This window comes from Platalea leucorodia (assembly GCF_965183815.1).
Source record: "Platalea leucorodia genome assembly, chromosome: 1".
NCBI lineage: Eukaryota > Metazoa > Chordata > Aves > Pelecaniformes > Threskiornithidae > Platalea > Platalea leucorodia.
The window spans coordinates 24,152,953-24,173,746 of NC_138823.1; the positions used below are offsets into that span (position 1 = coordinate 24,152,953).

Consider the following 20,794-nt stretch of genomic DNA (forward strand, 5'->3'; position numbering starts at 1 on the left):
GTTATTAGGATATTTTACTGGTTTAGGGCCAACTGCCTTAAAAATACAATGCTCCCATTAGGTGAACAGAAGTTGCAGTAGTAGGAAATAAAAAGCTTTATCCAGATTTTTACTAGGGAAAAATTCTTGGCAATAACTACCAAGAACATTACTTTTAAATTTGATTTTGAAGTATTATTTATATAAAAATAGAAAAAAAAAATAAGAAAAATATATTATGTAGAAAATGTGCTCAAACCAAAATTAATATTAAATAGAATAAAAACTCTGTAATATGCCTGTTCACACGACACACACAATCCAGTCTGACCAGTGGAACAACATCTTGGACAACTGTAGGACACTTCAACATCCACATTCTTGTTTATCTTATGTGATTGACATTGTGAAATCGTGCTACAAACCAAACTGCCTGTTGGATAACATTTTTTTAGCCTTCCTCAGGGCTGAGATTGTATCATATCAGTGTGGAAAACAGCCTCCCCTGGCACAGCTACAGACCACCAATTTTCCCTTTTCATGAAGATCCAAATAAGAAAAAAACATGTGGTGGTTTACAGTGAGGTTTAGCCTACTATTAGTACTATTAGGATTAGCAGTAGTACTGGAATTAAAAACATTCTAGCTGTACAAAGCATTTGCTGTCCCCCCAGCTCAATCTCCTTTGTATTTTTATTATGGTTTTCTGTACTTTGACACCATTTTGATGTGTTACCTACCCGTATATTTTGGGCAGTAAAAGTTATTCCACTATGGTGCACTCTCAATTTTCAACACTCAGGAATAACCGGATACCACAACTGGAGAAGTTTTTCAAAATTATCCCATATAATTTCTTCACAGAATTTGTTTTACCTCCCTCTGAATTTGTTTTAACAAATTTTGTCCTAAAGCTAGAACATTTAAATTATAAATACTCGCTTTAAAATTGAATATGCAATACCTGCTTAATTTAATTTTTTTCCCTATCCATACTGAGGTATTTGGCCAAATAACAAAAATAACTACTATTTTGCTTTCTGAGTAATAACATACACCTCGGCTCTTTCAACTCCATTTAGCAAATTTATTTATGGTCCTATTAGTATATTTATTTCATTTTATTTAAATTTACATTTGTACTGCAGTTTATAAAATAAATATTAAAAAGAGTTATAATAAAGAGATGTGAAAGAAAACTCCTGTCTTCTGAGAGAAATTGTTCTTTAAAAATACATAACTGCCTTTTAGCTGACTTTGGAAAAAAGCTTCTATACATCTTCAACTAATAGAAGCTATAAAAAACCCTTTGTAATATTGGAACCAGTTGAGAAACCACAAGTATTCAAATGCAGGAAATCATGATTTTATAACATTTTAATGTGATCTACTCTTGGGAAACAAAGTTAACCAAGCCCTATTTCTGTACAGGAAATATTCCACTGTACAGTTGTAATACATTGTGGTGAGGGGTACAGCTGCAAATTTTTCACCTGTAATGCCCCACTGGTATTGTGGCTTACTGAATTGCATCAAGATTGCCTTCCTGTCCGGAAAGCCCTCTAAGTACAAACAAGACTCTAAGCCCAGGTTTTATTTTCCCTTGGTATCAGAATATGGTAATTTAAGAGCCCTGAGAAATGCTTTTTAACCTTTTAGAAGAAATATGTAGCATTCTTTTATTAGGAACTATGTTCTTTGCCTTTTTAAAACAGCATGTGACCAACTTATCTTATCAATTTATCAGGCTAGCAGGTTCAGAGCGAATGCAGGTGTGTATAGTAATGTAATCTGTCACAGATACTGGCTTTTTTCATTATGGAAAAATTACTCCAAACACACTAACAGCTTTTGTTAAGAAAGCACAGAATAGCACTATGCTATAACTGAGAAGATTTCTGCAGGACTTTTTAAAATGGAAAATGTATGTACTATTAAGTGTCAAACCCATTTTTTTCTACTAACTGTCATTCATCTTGTGACTGAGTTTATGTGAAGATCACTCACTTTTCTAATAGCAAAAGCAACAGTATTTAATTTAATTTAATTTATCAGGGTCTTAATTTATTGTTGTAAGTATTGAGAAATAAAAGTATATAGATAGGAGATCTTACAATAGGGACTTACCTATTTCTTGCAATACTCCTTATTCTCTTTTTCTGATACAGGAACAATCTTCCACATTTTATTTAAGGCTTTTCATTTTCGAAGCTTCAGTATTTATTAATAATATAAGCACTATGCTGTTGAAATGTAGTCACACCTCTGGGATTGAGGGTAGCAGTCTATTAATACATAAAGTACTGTGTAATTTTCGGTATATGGGCTATTTTGACCACATATTCTCACCACAGTAAAGCCTGACTCCTACAAGAAGTGCCACAAGATCAGCGTACAGCAGGAAGGACTTCGGTTTGCAAAGTTTCATAAATCAGAGTTACAAAATCTGAAAAGTACAGAACACGAGGAGAGTGTAAATCTGTCATTAAGATAATCTGATGGTTTCGTCAGTCCTCTGGCACCCGGTAGAATTTTCACTGGCTCAGTAACCCCAAAGGGTAAATTTCAGTGTGATGCACAGGCAAATTATGCACAACTTCCATTAACATTCCCAACGAGTTACGCTTAACTCCCTGCAGACTGCACAGAAACTGTAGGCCAAACGATACAGTCTCATCTCAATGCAGCGAACACTAAGATCACACAGCAAAATAATTAAGATTATACACACAAAATACAGTAACAAACTAGTAAAGTCTGAGATAATCCTACTCTCAGGCAAGGAAGCTCACAAACAATGTTTAAAGCTGGAATTCCTAAAGAGAACGGGCTCTGTTTCAACATCTGCTTAAGACTCACTGTGTAACACTGCAACTCCTTTAGCCCCTGCTTCCTTCCTTGCAAGAAAATGAAGGCAATACTTATCATTAATAGTCAGAGTCTTAACTTTGGAAAACATGTGCAAAACTCTGCCCAGCATCACAAAACTTGCTCACATCCAGATCATCTGAAGTGGCTCAGGCTACAAGCAAGCCTTCAGCCCTCTTAAACAGAGCAGTTGTTCACATGATGACCTGCATCCATTTTTGTACACGTGCATGGATGTAAACACTGCTTCTACTGATGGGAAAGCAGTTTCCTACATTAGAATAAAAGGCATTCGTTGCAGTTCTAGTTTATGACCAGATATGCTCAATAATTATACCGTATTGTTTCATTTCAAGCTTGTTGCAACTTCACACAGTAGAGAGATCATAAAACCACCATATACAGTCTGTGTATAGTAGTAGTATGACCAGTACACTCATTTTTAATAACATCAAAAGGTAGAATTAACAAGAAATGTAAGTTTTAAAAAGCAGAATCCCAGACAAAGCACCAAATCCCAGACAAATTTCACCATCCATCTAAAAAATCTGGTTCCTTGAAGACAGTACTGAACTGCATGGCAGTAGATTCAAAAATTTGCAAACCGACAGGTTTATCGATAAGCACGGTTGAACTTTACAGCTTATTATCTAATAACGCTATGAACTTAAATCACTAACCTGTCACACACAACTCATCTGGATTTCCAAAATAGTTGATGCCTTGGGAATGTAGGAAATAAATCAAACATGAATAAAATTTGTGGTTTCCCAAAAAGCTCATTTCCCAGACTCTCAAATGCCCAGCTGAACACTGTAGCCCCAACAGGGAATGAAAAGTAAAAAGGAAGCAGAGCCAGCCAAAAATGAGGTATTCTCTGTTAAAAGGAAAAAATGAATGTCTTTGACATTGATCATAATTCTTTTCCTGTTGACTGCCATGTCAAATCTTTCCTGGAATAATGACTTACAGTAGGTCTAATGTCAGTCATTCTTAAGCTCATGCTTCCTTAAGCCACTGTTTAAACAACCACGAGGTGTTAGAAAATGACTGTTTATTGGCTGACAGTGTTGAAAAAATCAGATTCTAGACTGCAGAGTTTGCAAAAAAAAGTAAGCATGTAAGGCAATGCAACAGACAATTTTTTGAATCCTCCTCACCTTTTGAAGTTGGAAATATTTTACGTTCTCATAAAAGAAATTTCACCATCTCAGCAAATGCTCTGAGTGAATTTTACCAGAGTGGTTTTATTTGCCTAGTCTTTCTTTATTAAATCTCAGTTAAGCCCTTGCAACCTCAGAACTATACTCACTGCCCTAATTTTCCCTAGTAGATCTTGAGATCTGGTTAATTTAATCACCACTTTTCTAAAGCAGGAATAAGTGCTCTGTTTATTAGGAGACTATATAAAGAAGAAAGGCCAAAAAAAGGAGACCTCAGCATACATTCATCTTTTCATCAGCTGTTATAATGCTGACTACACTTGCATGCAATAGGAATCCTGGCAGGTACACAAGGGAAACATCCTCAAATACAAAAACCTGTCGGGGTTATAGCTTGGTAGATATTTTATTTTAACTTCATATGGAGAAATGAACAAATGGCATAGGTTATCTTCCTTTTGTCTTGTAAGCTTTAACAGCTTGTATCTCTCACTGGATGACAATCCAGGAGAAAGAATTTTAAGTCTGTGTTGGTGATGCAGCTTAAAAATCAGAGAGCTCAGAATTTGGAGCATTACACATTATATGATCACTTTGATTAGACAAATCTGGTTTTCTCCACCTTTTAAATCCATGGCCACTTGTGTAAACGCTCTTGTATTACATAGCTTTTTGTCTGAAATATGGGGCAGTGCCAGCAATATCCCTTATTGGAAAGATAACTCTACAGTGGAATGGCAAACACTGAGCATCTCTGTAAAAAGTTCACTAGCTAAAAGAGACCTCCAGCTGTACAGGAAACCATTTCTGTGTCCTCTTAACCTGCCAGCACAGAAAAGCAGAATACTTCCTTGCTTTCCTATCTTGGTGAGCCCCTCCCAATCTTTGCTCTCTCCCTTGCCAACCCAAGCCTGTCAACCTTGTTCTTGGTAAAGATAAATCATATAAAAATGTGACCCAGATGAAATCAGAAAAGTAAAATAACCCAGGCTAATCAGAGGCAAAGAAAAACGTAAATCTGAGATTCTCAAGACTTCAGGAAGACACAGGAAGACTTTGGGAAACTAGAACCATAGTGCAAGCAGAGTTTTAAGCCCAACAGCACAGATATCCAGCAGCACCTTCTTTGAGCTTAAATGCCTAAATGTAGCTAACTCCTGTTGTATTTGTACAATTTGAAGGTCACGAATGAATCACTAACAGAATTTTTTTTTTCCTGCAACTCCCTCCATCAAATTGTAAAAATACCACAGAAATGAAGAACACTTATCCTTTCTCAACTGCTGCAACCTAACAGATTCAAGGAACTGTACAGGCACAGCTGAATTTAGCATTACGTGACAGCTCTGAAATACAGTCCCTTGTTATGCTGTGGAATATACTCTACTTCAATTATCCTTATGTTCTGGGACAGTGGCATTATCTGCACAACCATAAACTATTGTCTGGAATTAGAAATTGCTCTTACTCCTTTCTTCCTAATGCTGTATTTCCAAAGCAAACAGAACAATCGGGATGGTGGAAATAGCTACAAAATTCTCTTTCAACTGTCCTTGTAACCAGCTCAAGCCAATGTTCTCATCATTTGGTAGATGAGGAGAGAGACTATGAAGCCCTTCCTCTGCAGTTTAGACTGTCTAGCACACTTTTGTTCCTGAGTTGCTCACATATCTTCTACAACTCTCACATCCCTGCAGGAGACATTTCTATATACCTCATAAAACATATTCTGCTTGAAGGCTATCACCATGCTTCAAAGTCCTCGGTGGAAGACATATTATGGACAGATTCAGAATAACAAGAATCATCACCACCAACAGATTCCAACTTTAACCATGAAACAAGAATGTCATAGAGCAAATAAAGGACATGTTGCCCTATAACGACGAGCTGGTTGCCTTGTAGAAAACAGTTCACTGTTAAACTGGGAAACTGAGGCATGCCTTAAGTCTTCACACATGAATACTTGCTGAGACAAATCTATAAACATCTGCACAATTTTTACTATAAAAATTATCTGCACAAGAGAGTGTCCTAAATGTAACATTAACTGTTTTGGAGCAAGAACAGTAGGCTTTGTCTCTCTGGTTTTGTGTACATATTTTCTTCAAGTACATAATAAAATAGCCTTTTAAAGTTGCTCATCCACATATCTTCAGACTTTCTCTTATCAGCAACCTACTTGAATGATTTAAAAGTTTCATTTGCTGTAACCGAGAAAGTCTCAGTGAACATCCTTTTTGATGTACTAGCATCAGTCTTCAGTATTTTATAGTAATGGCATTGGTACTTCATTTTGCCTATTATCTTTTGAATTCATTTTGTGAAATTTTTCCAAGTTTCGACTTTCCTCTGCTCCTGAGGTGTGAATATGATTCTCACATCGACACCGTTCTACCCTTTGCCCTTGCTGATTTGGGCAGTAAGGGATTACCCTGGCTTACATGACATTAGATGGAGTCAGCACTGGGATTAACTTCATTCTTATAAAATGTGTGCTGTCTTAACTGAAGTTATCAGTGGAATATGCTTTTTATTCTCCATGTATTTTAAAAATAATCTTAGCAGTAGTCAAGATCAAAAGGGTATGCCTTTACCAACATTTGAGTTGCTGCCTGAAGGTCTTTTCTGTAGATCCCCTTTATACAAGGGGTATATTAGTGGTGGCTTAGAGCAATATTTATCCCATTACTTGGACAAGACACAGTCTATTTAGTTTTCCTTTTTACGAGAACATGAAACTACTGCTCTTGTATGCATATTCCTTCATCCCACATTCACCTTTACTAAGGTATTTAGCTGTATCTAGAGCTTTCTAAGCACTGATTGAAAAAATCTCACAGCTTGGAAAACAGACAACCATTAGCAGAAATGAAACAGAAGCTGACAGAACAGTCAAGAATTCATAGTTTTGATCAAGGAACTAGGAAGACTGAGGAATGTTCTACATCCATAGCACATCTCTTTCTTGATCCAGAACCCAGTATTAACTTTTTTTCTCAGTTAGCTATACAAGGTTGCACCCAAAACACTTGTGAGCACAGCAGCAAATCCATTTTTGCTTCACTTCATTGATCTTGTGTTCCAAAAATAATACCCGTATATGTACTTTCAAATACTACTATATAAACTTTAAAACAGCCTTGAGAAGGTATATTCAGAAAAGATCTTGGCAGCGATGTAGAGACAAGGGGAGTAAAATAAGCAAAGGTCTCCAAGTCAAAAAGGGCTAGAAGTGATGCCAGACAGTGGCTTCAGTACCTGAGGATAAGAAACACCTTATGTCACTGAACAGAAACTCCTTATAAAATTAAGAAGAGGTGCCAGGGAAGTCTAATGGTGTTTCATCAAATACTAGTTATCTGAAAGAACGGTAAGTCACATATGGCCAAAGAACATTTGTAGCATGTGAAAATGGGACAATGAGGGATTAAAAATTAAACAGAAAAGGGCTGCAATGTCCGGTAAACAGGAAGAACAACAAGATCAGATACTCTCTATCTCCCAGAAGAAATACAATCCTGATGCAGTTTCTTGCAAGTGCATCTAGGATTCTCTCTCACTTCCTTCAAACAAATAGATCAAACTTCTATTTCAAATTGCTAAAGAAAATGCAACATGCTACACCATGGCAGAAACATCAGTTCTTCCTTTTCCCTCCACAAATAAAAGCAATAATGTTGGGATTATAAAAAAGTAAAGTATTAGAAACTTGACCAGTGCAACTGCTTACCTTTGCAACAACACAAGTAAAAGCACAAGAAAATAAGCTCTTGGGACAATCTAGAAATAGCAGCAAGGTAAGGTTTTACAGAAACAATACAGTTCATATCAACTCTTATAATCTGAACCTGTTTGCTTATCCTTTGGCCACAGCAGATGACACATAACTTCAATATCTAGAAAAATTCTCTTTATGGTGAAGCTTTTGCAAGTTTCAGGAATTTGAAGAATAGCTATAAAAACAAAGAGACTTCTAAAACCTGCCCATGATTAAAACGATATGCCAAAAGAAGTTTAACAAAGACAGAAAGCTAGATGAAATGCCACAGCAACTTACTCGGAAAGAAAGAACATGCAACTGGTAAACTTTTAATTCCAGACAAACTACAGAAGTGCACCTTTGCTTGGATTTATGTGAAGTAAAGGATTAAGGGAGACTGGTAGAACAGCTGGTGACATTATGGGTCCTCCGAGCATTTGAACATGTACACAATCCTGGGGAAGTTTTTAAAATATATTTTAATATACTTTAATATCATTATTGTCTTTAAATTTAGATCCTTTTATCAAAAAAGCTGAAGTCTTTGGCTTGCAGATGTTCCTCTGATGTTTCATGTCAAGAAGTGAATAAAATAAAAGTGTTGTTTTGTCTTTTTTTCTCTTTATATTTCATCAATTTTCCATATGCACTAAATACACAGTATATTAAGAAACAGACATATATCTGTACAGGGAAAAAAGTGGAGCTGATGAAAGGCCTCCTGATTAATTTAAATCAGAACCTAAAGTTTGAGATGAGTATTTGGTAAATGTAGCTTACCTAAAGAATTTGAAAATTGACTCTGTATTACTTACTCCACCCACATATCTATGTTAGACTAATAAAAAAATGCACATTGTCCATGTTTAAAATGGCTGTTCATCTACATTGTGCAGAGCTGCTCTGTGTAGGTGCATGGCCATTTCTGGAAAATGTGATAAATCACCACCTAGAGCCAGGCAACAGTTGCTGCCATAATTAATGGCCCACTACCAAAATGTGGATCCTCTCGTAGGCATTTCTGCACTCCATGTGCCCAAGAGCTCAGTTTTTAATAGATGTCCTCTAATTTGGCTGGTATCTTTCATCTCTGCCCTTGTAACTGAAAGCAAAAGGTAGTAATAGAAGACTTACTAAGAATTAATTAATCATAAAATTGACAGACCTTAAGAAGAAAGTGTGCCACAGTAAAAAGCATCATGGAGGGAAGCTATACAGGGATGCTTGACCACAAACTTAAAACGAGACTGATGGAAACAGTTCACTGCAGCCAACGTATAAGATTAAATGCAAATCTGAACAATTACATGAAGACCAGTAGAAGCTGACAGAACCTGAACACTGGTAGCTGAGTGCTTCCCGGTTTCTATCTTACTGTCCGAGGCAATTGCAGGGGAAATGAAAGAGGATTGCAACTACCGTCTTTTCTCTAGGCCGTAGCATGGAAGCACAAAGCAGCAGAACGTGTGTACTAATAGAAGTCCAGCTGTGTATGCCCACTTGAAGAAGAACCGATATTCCCTCTGTACAGGGACATATTATTACACAAGCACATACATTATGTTCACGATGTCTGTTATCTATAATGGGAGCTTAATGTAATTATACCAAAAACTTGGTGTGCTCTGCTCTGAAAACACTATCCTGAAAGAAGGCAAATTGCTGGCTGTCATAGCAACCTTACAGGGTCATCAAGACAGCATACAATAACAGAATTTTGATCTTTGATTCAAACCTCATGCCAAGTGGAGCTGATTTTTTTTCCATTTAATTTTACTTTTCATATAAGTGAAAGGAGCTGACATTTGGTTGTCTAGAGGGCAAAGAAATTGGTGGGACACTTACATGATCTCACTAACAGTATGTGCATGGTAATAACATTATACCATTTATCTGAGGAAGATTATGCTACTTATCCATAACTCAAAGCATATTGGTGCATAATTCAATTTTAAAAGCAATTTTTAAAGTTATAGGAATAATGAAATATAATTCAACATTTCTGGACAAATAGGAAGAATTGGGAGATATTTATTTCCCTTGACTCACAACACTATTCTGATTAACAAGCAGATTCAAATTTAAAAAAATAATGACAGATTCAATCTGTAATATAAAAAAGAAACTCATATTAACAAAATTAAAATTGAGCAAAAATCAAAATAGGCGTGCAAGGAGTAAGTGAATTTATAAAGATGAATTACACTAGACAAGAGAGAATGTAACTACCTGATTGTGTATTTTAGAAAGCAAAAATTCTCAGAGTTAAGGATCAGTGTAATCATGAGGTATGGTCTAATTTTGGGGCACAGGGTCACACAGCTGCAACACTCAGCCCTCCTTTGAAGGGCAGTTCCATGATCTCACACAGTCAAACTGGACTGCCCACTTCAACCCTCTCAAAGCAAACCAAGAGAAAATAGATCCTTTTTCTCTGCCTCGTGGATCTTACTAGTAGAAGCACAGCCATCTGCCATCACAGACACAGAAAAAGATGGCCGGATTGGAAATTTTTAGTTCAATGATTCCACTGAATCTTGGCAATTTCAGACCAGGTCTTTCTTCACGTGTTTCAGTTTCAAATGAAATGAAATCTTTAAGTAAAGACTGATGCATGAAATCATAGGAAGACAGAATAAATTTGGCTATAGCTTATTATGTCACAGAAAAACATTACAGGTAAGTGGTTAAAATGTTTGCACAAGTAGTTTTAAAACTAAAGATGTGCTCAAGCTGTGGAATTTACCTGCTATTGATTTTATAGAGCTCCCAACATTTGTTTTGTGCTTATTTTTAATAAACCTAAGTTTGAAAACATTCACTTTACAGCAGTAACGTTTTCTTCTGTTAATGAAAATAGAAAACTCTCACTACCCACCTGAAGAACATCTCCAAGGTCAGCAGTGCTAATATCTGGGTCTTCAGTGGTATTAAACGGAACTGGGTTAATTCTTACAAGAGTGAGCACTCTGGGTTCTGGATATCTCCACAACATCATTCCTGGACTATCCTCAGTTTCATTGTAAAACACAACTTCATAGGCACTGGGCAGTTTTTGTGCTTCTGTCAAATGAAAGAAAGCTATAATCTGTTATATAATTTCTAGAAAGAAACATGCTGGTTTATGAGACCAAAGTAGTTAAAAATAAACCCCTCAGGATCAAAAGGAGAGAAAATATAAAAGCAATTTCCCTGACTTTTAAAAGATTACAGCTTAATGGAAAGAAATCAAGAAAGTATTTTTTTTTCATTCTAGCAGATGTCTTTTCAATTGCTTTTCCAAAAAAAGTAAAGTATTCATTGTAAGAGGCAAGTAATCTTTACTAGGTTACTACTGTATTTACTTTATAATTAAAAAAAAAAGAAGACAGCAATAATATCCTTCTTACCTGCATCTTGTATATACTGGAACAGGCCTGTTCTCAGATCATCTGAGGTATGCTCAGTTCTTGAGGCCTGATTCCTTCCCGTAGAAAAACAAGTGGGGTGTGTACGTTCAGATACCAATGTCTCTACGCTGCCCTTTTTAGAGAGGTACTGCCACAGAAGCTCCTGGAGAAGAACTAAACAGTTCAAATGCTCTTGACCCCAGAAAACCTTTAAAAAAAAGGACAAAAAGAAAAAGAAAGAGAAAAGACAAAACAGTTACATACAAATATTTAGTCATTTTTGAAGGAAAAAACCTCCCCAAAACAATACGAACTTTATATGGCTTTCAGCCTGCTCTGCTTATACCTTAATTGCTTGCAAGTATCCTTAACGTGAAAATAAAGAACAGGAACAAGAAATCTCTACAAACCCATTTGGCAAATGTGTTCTTTTCATCATTCGAAGGAAAGCATTAATTCTTACCACTTACAATTGATACCGATGCTGCCTGGAAGACCACAGAACTTAAAAGTGATACGCAAGAACTTACAGTTGAGTGCAGTACATAATGCTAGGACTAGTCACAGGTCTTGCAGTTCAAGATATGACAAAAAAACCTTAAAGATACAAAGTTTAAACTGTTCAAAGACATGTTGCTCCAAAGTGGAATTCTGGAATGCATTAAAAACTGAGGAAGTGACACAGCAAAAAAGATGACTAGAAAGACATACGAAAGATCATCTGAAGTACAAATACTGAGTATATACAGAATATGCATTGGATGTGCTACAAGTTCTCAGAGTGAGGTTTAAAATTTTAAAGTTTTTTGAAGTTTAAAACAGAAATTTAGAAAAATATCTAAGAATTTAGCTGGCAGAAGTGCTCAGCAAGCCACTTTCCATCATCTATCAGCAGTCCTGGCTAACCAGGGAGGTCCCAGTTGACTGGAGGTTAGCAAATGTGACGTCCATCTACAAGAAGAGTCGGAAGGAGGATCCAGGAACTACAGGCCTGTCAGCCTGACCTCAGCGCTGAGGAAGGTTATGGAGCAGATCATCCTGAGCGCCATCACGCGGCATGTACGGGACAACCCGGGGATCAGGCCCAGTCAGCATGGGTTTATGAAAGGCAGGTCCTGCTTGACTAACCTGATCTACTTCTATGACAAGGTGACCTGATTAGTGGATGAGGGAAAAGCTGTGGATGTTGTCTACCCAGACTTTAGTAAGGCCTTTGACACGGTTTCCCACAGCATTCTCCTGGAGAAACTGGCTGCTCACGGCTTGGATGGGCGTACGCTTCACTGGGTAAAAAACTGGCTGGAGGGCCAGGCCCAAAGAGTTGTGGTGAACGGAGTTAAATCCAGTTGGCAGCCAGTCACAAGTGGTGTTCCCCAGGGCTCAGTGTTGGGGCCACTTCTGGTTAATATCTTTATCAACGACCTGGACAAGGAGATCGAGTGCACCCTCAGTAAGTTTGCAGATGACACCAAGTTGGGTGGGAGTGTTGATCTGCTGGAGGGTAGAGGGGCCCTACAGAGGGACCTGGACAGGCTGGATCGATGGGCTGAGGCCAACTGTATGAGATTCAACAAGGCTCAGTGCCAGGTCCTGCACTTGGGTCACAACAACCCCATGCAATGCTACAGGCTGGGGGAGGAGTGGCTGGAGAGCTGCCTGGCGGAAAAGGACCTGGGAGTGTTGGTTGACAGCCGCCTGAACATGAGCCAGCAGTGTGCCCAGGTGGCCAAGAAGGGCAACAGCATCCTGGCTTGTATCAGGAACAGTGTGGCCAGCAGGACCAGGGAGGTGATCGTGCCCCTGTACTCGGCACTGGTGAGGCCGCACCTCGAGTACTGTGTTCAGTTTTGGGCCCCTCACTACCAGAAGGACATCGAGGTGCTGGAGCGTGTCCAGAGAAGGGCAACGAAGCTGGTGAAGGGTCTGGAGCACAAGTCTTATGAGGAGCGGCTGAGGGAGCTGGGGTTGTTTAGCCTGGAGAAGAGGAGGCTGAGGGGAGACCTGATTGCTCTCTCCAACTACCTGAAAGGAGGTTGTAGCAAGGTGGGGGTCGGTCTCTTCTCCCTGGTAACGAGTGATAGGATGAGAGGAAACGGCCTCAAGCTGCACCAGGGGAGGTTTAGTTTGGATATTAGGAAAAACTTCTTCACCGAAAGGGCAGTCAGGCACTGGAACAGGCTGCCCAGGGAAGTGGTTGAGTCTCCATCCCTGGAGGTATTTAAAAGACGGGTAGTCGTGGTGCTTGAGGACATGGTTTAGTGGTGGACTTGATGATCTTAAGGATCTTGTCCAACCTAAATGATTCTATGACTCTGTGATTCTAGAAACTGGCATTCAAAGTCCAGAAGATTCATACACTTTATAGCAAAATAAAAGGCAAGCAGATGTTCCTCTCTCCCAGCTTTAACAAGCAGCACCGCTTTTCTCAAATCAAACTCCTGTTTGAGAGAATCACGTTAACAGGACAAGTCCTTTAGTCCTCATGTACAGAAGTGGGCCCAGAAGCAATAGCGAAGACAAGGAAGGAACTAGCAATTAATAAAGAAATAAGACTTAGAACCAGTGTGGGATGAAAGCAAATCACCAGACAGTAACTTAAAAGTCCATGGTAAGGGTAGGAGTAAAGTAAACAAGTCAGGTACGCACATAAAGAATAGTGCAAGTTTTTTCACTGGGTAATATCAATTTTCAAATACGAAAAAGAATCAGAAGATGCTTAAAGAGCATGTAGTACAGCTGTCAAGAAGGAAGCCTTTTCTTCCTCTGCACCTACATGTAAGCCCATGGAATAAACCAAGACCCTCTTGAAACACAGCTACAGCCAGTCCTGAGCTAAATAGTCCTGGGCTACCCACATCATCTCCGTAATTTGGTGCATCTCTACTGCAGTTTCTGGAGTACCTCTGGGCTCAGGGTCCCACACCTGGTCTAGCACGACCTCAGAGGAGCTCTGTGTCACCTAAGCTGATCCCAGAGGCCTCAGTCCCCCATCGATGGAGGGGGGAGGAATGCTTTTTCCCCCCACTTTTATTCATTTTATTTTTAGGCAGCTGGAACTCCAGAGCATGGAACTCCTACTACTATATTCACAGATGAGGCACCAATTTCACATAAGCTCTCTAGGCTCTGCTGCAATACAAATTAACAGTGGTAGATGAGGTCATGTTTAGAGCTGGTAAAATCATTAGCCATAAATAAATTAATTTGAAACAGAATTGCTAATGCTTTTGTCAGCATTCTCAAATGTATTCTGCCAGACCAAATAGTTAATTGTTTTTTGCAAAAGCTAATTATCCCAGTGTATACTCTAATAATAAATGGCTTTCTCAGATTTATAGATATTTTTCTGATCCTTGTCAAAACCCCAAAATTTCGGAAAAAAATCCCCAACTTTTTATTATTAACAACATGTAAACATAATCAGCCAAGTACCTGTGAATAACAAATAAAAAAGAAGCAGAGAAACAAACTCACTTTATTTATTCATTAAGATTTAATTTTTTAAAATTTGTATTATTGAATTAGCCCTATTCCCAGTGCTGTGGTTTTAAGAACTTCTAATGCCGATTCTGGGAAAAGACCTAATGACATGACTAAATGTCAAAATTTCCTTTTTGTGTTTTATATGTTTGATTTATATATTTATTTTAAAACATTTGGTGTGTATAGATACTACAATAAAAATAATTAAAACAAGACATATCTTAAAGCCCACTTGTTTAAGTCCCACAGAATCTATTTTTCATTTCAAGAACTCCCATGCTTCTTGGACTGGTTTCAAGTTGTGGGCACTTCCAAAAAGGAGAGGATAGCATGGAAAACTGAGTATTAATTGCTACAAACAACAGTTTATAATTACTCCCCTGAGAAACTGGTGTAAGTCTAAAAAGAAAGGATATGTATTTCTTAAAGCTACCCCTAGGCATTACAGACACATAGCTCATGGACAGACAAACACACACACATCAGAACAGGGTCATAGATATTAAGTGTTAGCAATTTGATCCAGTAGTTTTAAGGGAACACACACATACAGCTAGAATACATGGCTTAAGCAGTATTTAAAAAAAACCAAACCAAACAAAACTGTACACTATTTTTCAATCAACAGTTTTACATGAAAAAATAGATACTTATTTTAAAAGGTAAAACAAAAACCACCCAGAACAAACAAGCAAAAAACCCCAACACAATGACCTTTGTAGGCTGCAAAGCTTTACAGGCTTTCATGCAATTTATTGATGAAATCTCAATCATCCAAAGCCAGTCCAGCTCAATAGCAGAACCATAAGCATTTTATACAGACCTGCAGCAGTCCTCCTCTCAAATCGATGTATATTTTTGGAATAGATTGCTCTGGGCCAGGATCACCACTGTGCTTACACCACTTGGCTTCGACATTAACAGAGCAGCAAAAAGGGCCCATCAGAGATTTGGCTCTTTCTTTGAGACTTGTTTTAAGTAGGAAATCTTTTATGTCAAGGACAAAAGATGATCCATGGATTCCTAAAAAGACAGAGAGACAATTAATCCCGCCCGTAGTTATTCTCCCAACATTTATGTGCTTATTTCCTGAATTCACTTTACCATGAGCCTGGGAATCTCTGCCCACAAGCAAGTACTCATACAAGTAGTCTCACTGACTTTCATGGAAATACTCGTGTGGACAATGGCTCTCCTCTCCAAGGAAGAGCATCACAGTTGGGCCACAAGACTCGTGATTTTTTTTTTTTTTAGCTTGTTCTTCCAACGCTATTGAGCATGCTTTATTCAGTGTTGCAGTTATGGAGAAGGTATGTCTCATGCACATTCCTTACAAAGAACTATTTGCCAAAACATTATGACTTTTTACATGTGTGAGTATTTTAAGGTTTACGAGAAGAGACATTTTTCACTAAACTATGAAATTTTTTTCAAAAGATTATATTAAGAACAAGAACAGCTGCTTCACTTGATTATATTTTAAACTGATAGGAAATAGCTATTTTGAACAATTCTCTCTGCTTTTGTTCAGGTTAGTTATTATAAAATATTGCCTTGCTAGACTTTGGAGTGCTTAGCAGGAGAATAAGGGTAATGTTTGAATTCAAATAATTCAAAACTATTACTGTAACTCAAAATATATAACATGTGTTTACTTAAAAAACTAGTTTAATCTAAACTTTTCACATCATAACCATTTGCACTTTACATAGCTTTATAAAACATAAAAATGATAACGGCGGGTTAGATTTATGACAGAACTTATGTACTCATTAAAGACACAAACATTTTTAGGAAAGAAACACTATCTGGAAATGTCACCTCTCTTGTGAATTTAACTTACTGCAAATCAGTGTTTAGTAAAACAAACCGTACTTAGTATCTCTGTATTTCTTTTGTATATTTACATGAAAATTACTACATCTGAGGTTGGGTTAATTTTTTCTCTTCTGGTGCTCATACTTGGACTCAACACTCTGAATATTGAATGTCACCATACTTTATAATGCCCACGGCTTATTTTTCTGATGAAACTGGATATTTACCAGGAGCAAAAGATTAAAAAACACATAACGCTTACGTACGGATGTTTCAAGGTACAGGTCCATTTTATATTTTCATACCTTTGCTGGTAGAAAAATCCCACAAAAAAACTCACTGTTTTGAATACATGCAGTTCTTCTATGAATCTCTCTTAGAATCCAGAAAGAAGCCTGTCTGCATCCTGGGAATTATGATTTCATAATATTGAGAAATATTTTATACAATGGAAGGAAATATATTGGATTTTTTTTTTTTTTTAATCCAGCATCTACTAGGAAGGTGGTCCAACAATCCCCATAGCAATAATGGCACTGAATTGTATTCAACCAGAGTAGGAACCACAAACAAGAAGAATCTCTCCCTTGAGCCGTTTGGAGTTTAGTAACAATGATCAAGGGCTTGAGCAAACCTTTGTCCCATGCCAATCAACAGGACTGTTGTCACCAACTGGAAAAGGGGTTTTAGCTCTGGTTATTTAGGCTGGCTTCTGAACCCCTGGGTCTGGTCTCATGTGTAACAGGTTTATACAACAGAAACCGCTCCGTGTTTTTTGACACTGAACTTCAGTGATAATCAAGAAAACCAACATCAACACACCCTGACGCCTCTCCTTTTGGTACTGGTTCAGACTTGATCCTGTAAACTGCGGAATGAAGCAGCTTTACATACAGTCTTAAACCAAGTAGAAGAGGTATTTTTATGGGAAGGGCTCACCCTCACCCTGCTATGCTCAGTCTAGTTATTTTAAGAGGCACTACAATATTTGGAAATTATTTTTTTTTTAATACGCTACATGGAACTTTGATTTTAAAGAGAAGAAATTCTCAGTAACTATTGCACAATTCTGCAATATACAGAAATGTTCTATAGTTTTATTGGAATAAGTGCCAAGTTGCAGAAATAACAAAAGGGAAAAAGGAATGCCAGAATACAAGTGGTTTTATTTATGTTTTCTTTCACTGGGATTACACTTGGAAGAATTATGCTTTGCAGTCTTTTTCTGTTGTCATCTCAGCTCCACACAGTACAAAGAAAACACAATATCCAACAGCATAGAAACAGAACTGAACATTCAGCACATAACACTGCTGGTTCAAAATCAGCAGTGCCTTTCTCAAACACTATGTAAACAATAAGAAATGAAGATACAATTAAGGATAAGGAAGTGTTGGTAAATTTTAAATAAATCAAATATTGCAAGACATATCCATGGATTGTGCCCTACAAATACGAGGAAAAGCTCAGGGACTCAGTGAGAGATTTTTCTTTTTCTTGCTGCGACCCAGATTGCTCTTGTACAGGCAAGAATCACACCCTCGTCCTTCCTAGCAGTTATATCTACGTGCCCTTTTGGGGAGGAAGTGACTCTTAGTATAAAAACCCCTGTGCTCTTAATAAAAAAAAAAAATGCAGAGAGCATTCAGACAAACTCGCACAAAGCGATGTCTTGAGGAAGCTTAAAGAAAACAAATGAAGAACAAGTATGCGCAGACCCTAAAAAGCAATAGTAAATAAAGAGATCTCTGGGCCTGAGGGAAGCTTTGATGGAGTACCATTACTATGGAAATCCTAAAAGGATGACGTTAGAAAAGAAATAATCTCACATCCTAAGGGAAGGGAGTGAAGATATACCAGTATGCACTAAAAGGGAGCTTATTTTAAGATTGCTAAATGCCATACTAACATTCAAAGTACATGCTCGGTAGTGAAGTTGCTTTCCTATGACTAAAGCAATCATCTCAGAAAGGTAAAGATGCAAAATAATTATTTTCTTTTTTTTTCCCCTCCCCCACACTATTTTCAGTCAGTCCTTTCATCTCTCTCTCTCAAACTTCTATTGTCAAATTCTAACTTCAGTTTAAACAGATTAAATCAAAGCCTCCATTTGAAGTGAACTTGAGATGGCACCACACAGAAGTCATATATCTTCACAAACGATTGTTGTGATATGTAGAAGTTAACTTGTTCTGTTTGGACTATTGCTCATGAACATCAACACAGTTTTCAGTACGTGCAATAATTTACTTCTATGAACAAATAGTTTCCTGACTTTTAAAATACTCCTCCAAGAGACTAATAAATATGAAGCACTTGCTTTGGACAGTGTTTAAAAAATGCTGCCAGCCCTCCGTTGTCAGACTCCACCCAGACCCACAACAGCACCACAATATACTGCCACGCTAACTGAGCAAAATACAACTTGCACCAGGCTTCTGCATGCCATTGGAAGGACTACCCCTATGATGACACGTGCTCAAGAGGAATATCCAGGTATTTGTATACGTAGGAGGGTTTGAAAAAAAGCTGGCACTTGCTTGGTAATGTCAAGAAATTAACTTGCTCAGAAATGAAAGAGGGAGATCAGAATAGTGAAGAAAATTTACTAGAAGACAACATTTTCTTTGATATTCTAACAGGTTTCTTTTTTTTCGTCAGTAGAGACTTGATTTATGCTAACATTTAGAAAGACATCGCATAGAATCTGAGTACCCTAATATAGTTATAAACATAGTTATATTAGGGTTTATATATAATATAGTTATATTAGCGTTTACCAATAATAGGAGGCTCCGTGTTTGTTAAACTGCCCTGTATGCATAAATCCATTCATGTGTATAGAGAAAAAGGAGCTGGCCCATTTTAATAGATGCAGCAAATACATTAAAACAACCCTTGCCTTACAGTAACAATCACTTACTGTTTAGGCAAAACAGGTGTCAAGAAAGAGTTGTTATTTTTCCTGGTTCACAGACAAAGGGAGAGACAGTGTTTTGACATTAACTATGGACTTTCTGTTTTAAAAAACATTTTAAAATACTGATATTTGAATCAACTCCAAATGAAACAAGTAGAAATGTAGCAGGAATTTTTTTCCTTCTATTATGCTCTGTGCAGTTGCTCTTCCTTAGATAGCTGCAAATCCTGTTTGGTTCACTGCACTGTCACCTAATACAACATAGGGCATGATTTTAATTGGCAAACTTCTATATGGGAAAAGAGTTTTAAGAAAATGGAAACACATGTATTGTAACAAATATAGCAAATGGCTCTGGACTATAGTCAAGCTATCTTTTGAAAAGCCTCTTGGAAGCTAGTAGCTTTGCTACACAGCATAGCGCTAGGAAGAAAATTGCTTTTCTGAGTTTGGGGCAGCTCAGAAGCAAGACTGTGCCCCAGAGCGCAGAGCCTGCCATGCTGGTTCGGACCGGGCAAGGCGCATGTGAGCGATGTGGGCTGCCCCGACCGCAGCAGCTGGCAGACTGCATTCCCACCCAAAGGATGGCCATGCACGCTGAAGAAGTAGTCCAGGCTCTCCCACGGGCCTTCCACGCCTGCGCAGCAGAGATACAATCTGGCTGCTGAAGGTTAATTAGCGAGTGGTTTTCCTTACTACCTTCTGCTTTAATATCACACATTACTAAGGTGATAATCTGTCGTATTTGCTCCTGAGCATTCACTCTTCATATCTGTAACTTCAGTAGCTAGTTTAAAGTTGCCAAAGATACTAAGACAGCTTTGAATATGTAAATTATTGACAATTATCTACATGATTTTTTTTCCTCTTAAGAAAACTTCAGATACATCATGTAATGAGTAGTTACACTAGAGCTACACTGCTCTGTTGGCAGGTATCCTCTACGAAGCAGCTTCTGAGAAGAAAGGGTAACAAAGCTATGAAAATAATTACAAGGGAAATACTGCAGTTAATTTAAGAGTCAGCCAATTTCTTCAAGTCTGGAAACAGCAGTAGCAAACAAATGGTGAGACGTAGTAAAGGACAATTTTCCAGGAGAGATTTAGTTAACAATCCACTGACCGCACTGGATTTCTCATTAGTGTCGAGCTGAATCTTACGATCGTTCATTCTCCCCACGAGAACAATGTTTACAGATTACCAATTAACTATTCTTTAGTGAAAGAGAGTTTTTCAGCATTACATGGGGACACATGTGGGCTCTGTAAAAACATGAGATGTGTAACACACGGTAAACAGAAAGTAATGATCTTAAACAGGCCAAACCCTTGAATTCGTCACTAATAAATGTCCCCATGCATTCAGCAGTCCTGGCTGCTGGGAGCCTGTTTTCTTCAAATACTTCAAACAC

General features: G+C 37.8%; 1 protein-coding gene across 14 annotated transcripts in view; it reads right to left on the reverse strand.

Annotated features, from left to right (window-relative positions):
* VPS13B (vacuolar protein sorting 13 homolog B) overlaps positions 1 to 20,794 on the reverse strand; it is a 485,731-nt gene that overhangs the window by 70,119 nt on the left and 394,818 nt on the right. For 10 of the 14 annotated variants that reach the window (XM_082316766.1, XM_082316765.1, XM_082316762.1 and 7 more), the window contains 3 exons: positions 15,469 to 15,668; positions 11,163 to 11,370; positions 10,652 to 10,854 (listed from right to left, as the gene is read on the reverse strand). In XM_082316766.1, coding sequence (XP_082172892.1) covers positions 10,652 to 10,854; positions 11,163 to 11,370; positions 15,469 to 15,668 — 611 coding nt within the window. The remainder of the gene's footprint in view (positions 1 to 10,651; positions 10,855 to 11,162; positions 11,371 to 15,468; positions 15,669 to 20,794) is intronic. The other 4 variants (XM_082316760.1, XM_082316768.1, XM_082316767.1 and 1 more) reach the window with 1 other exon arrangement.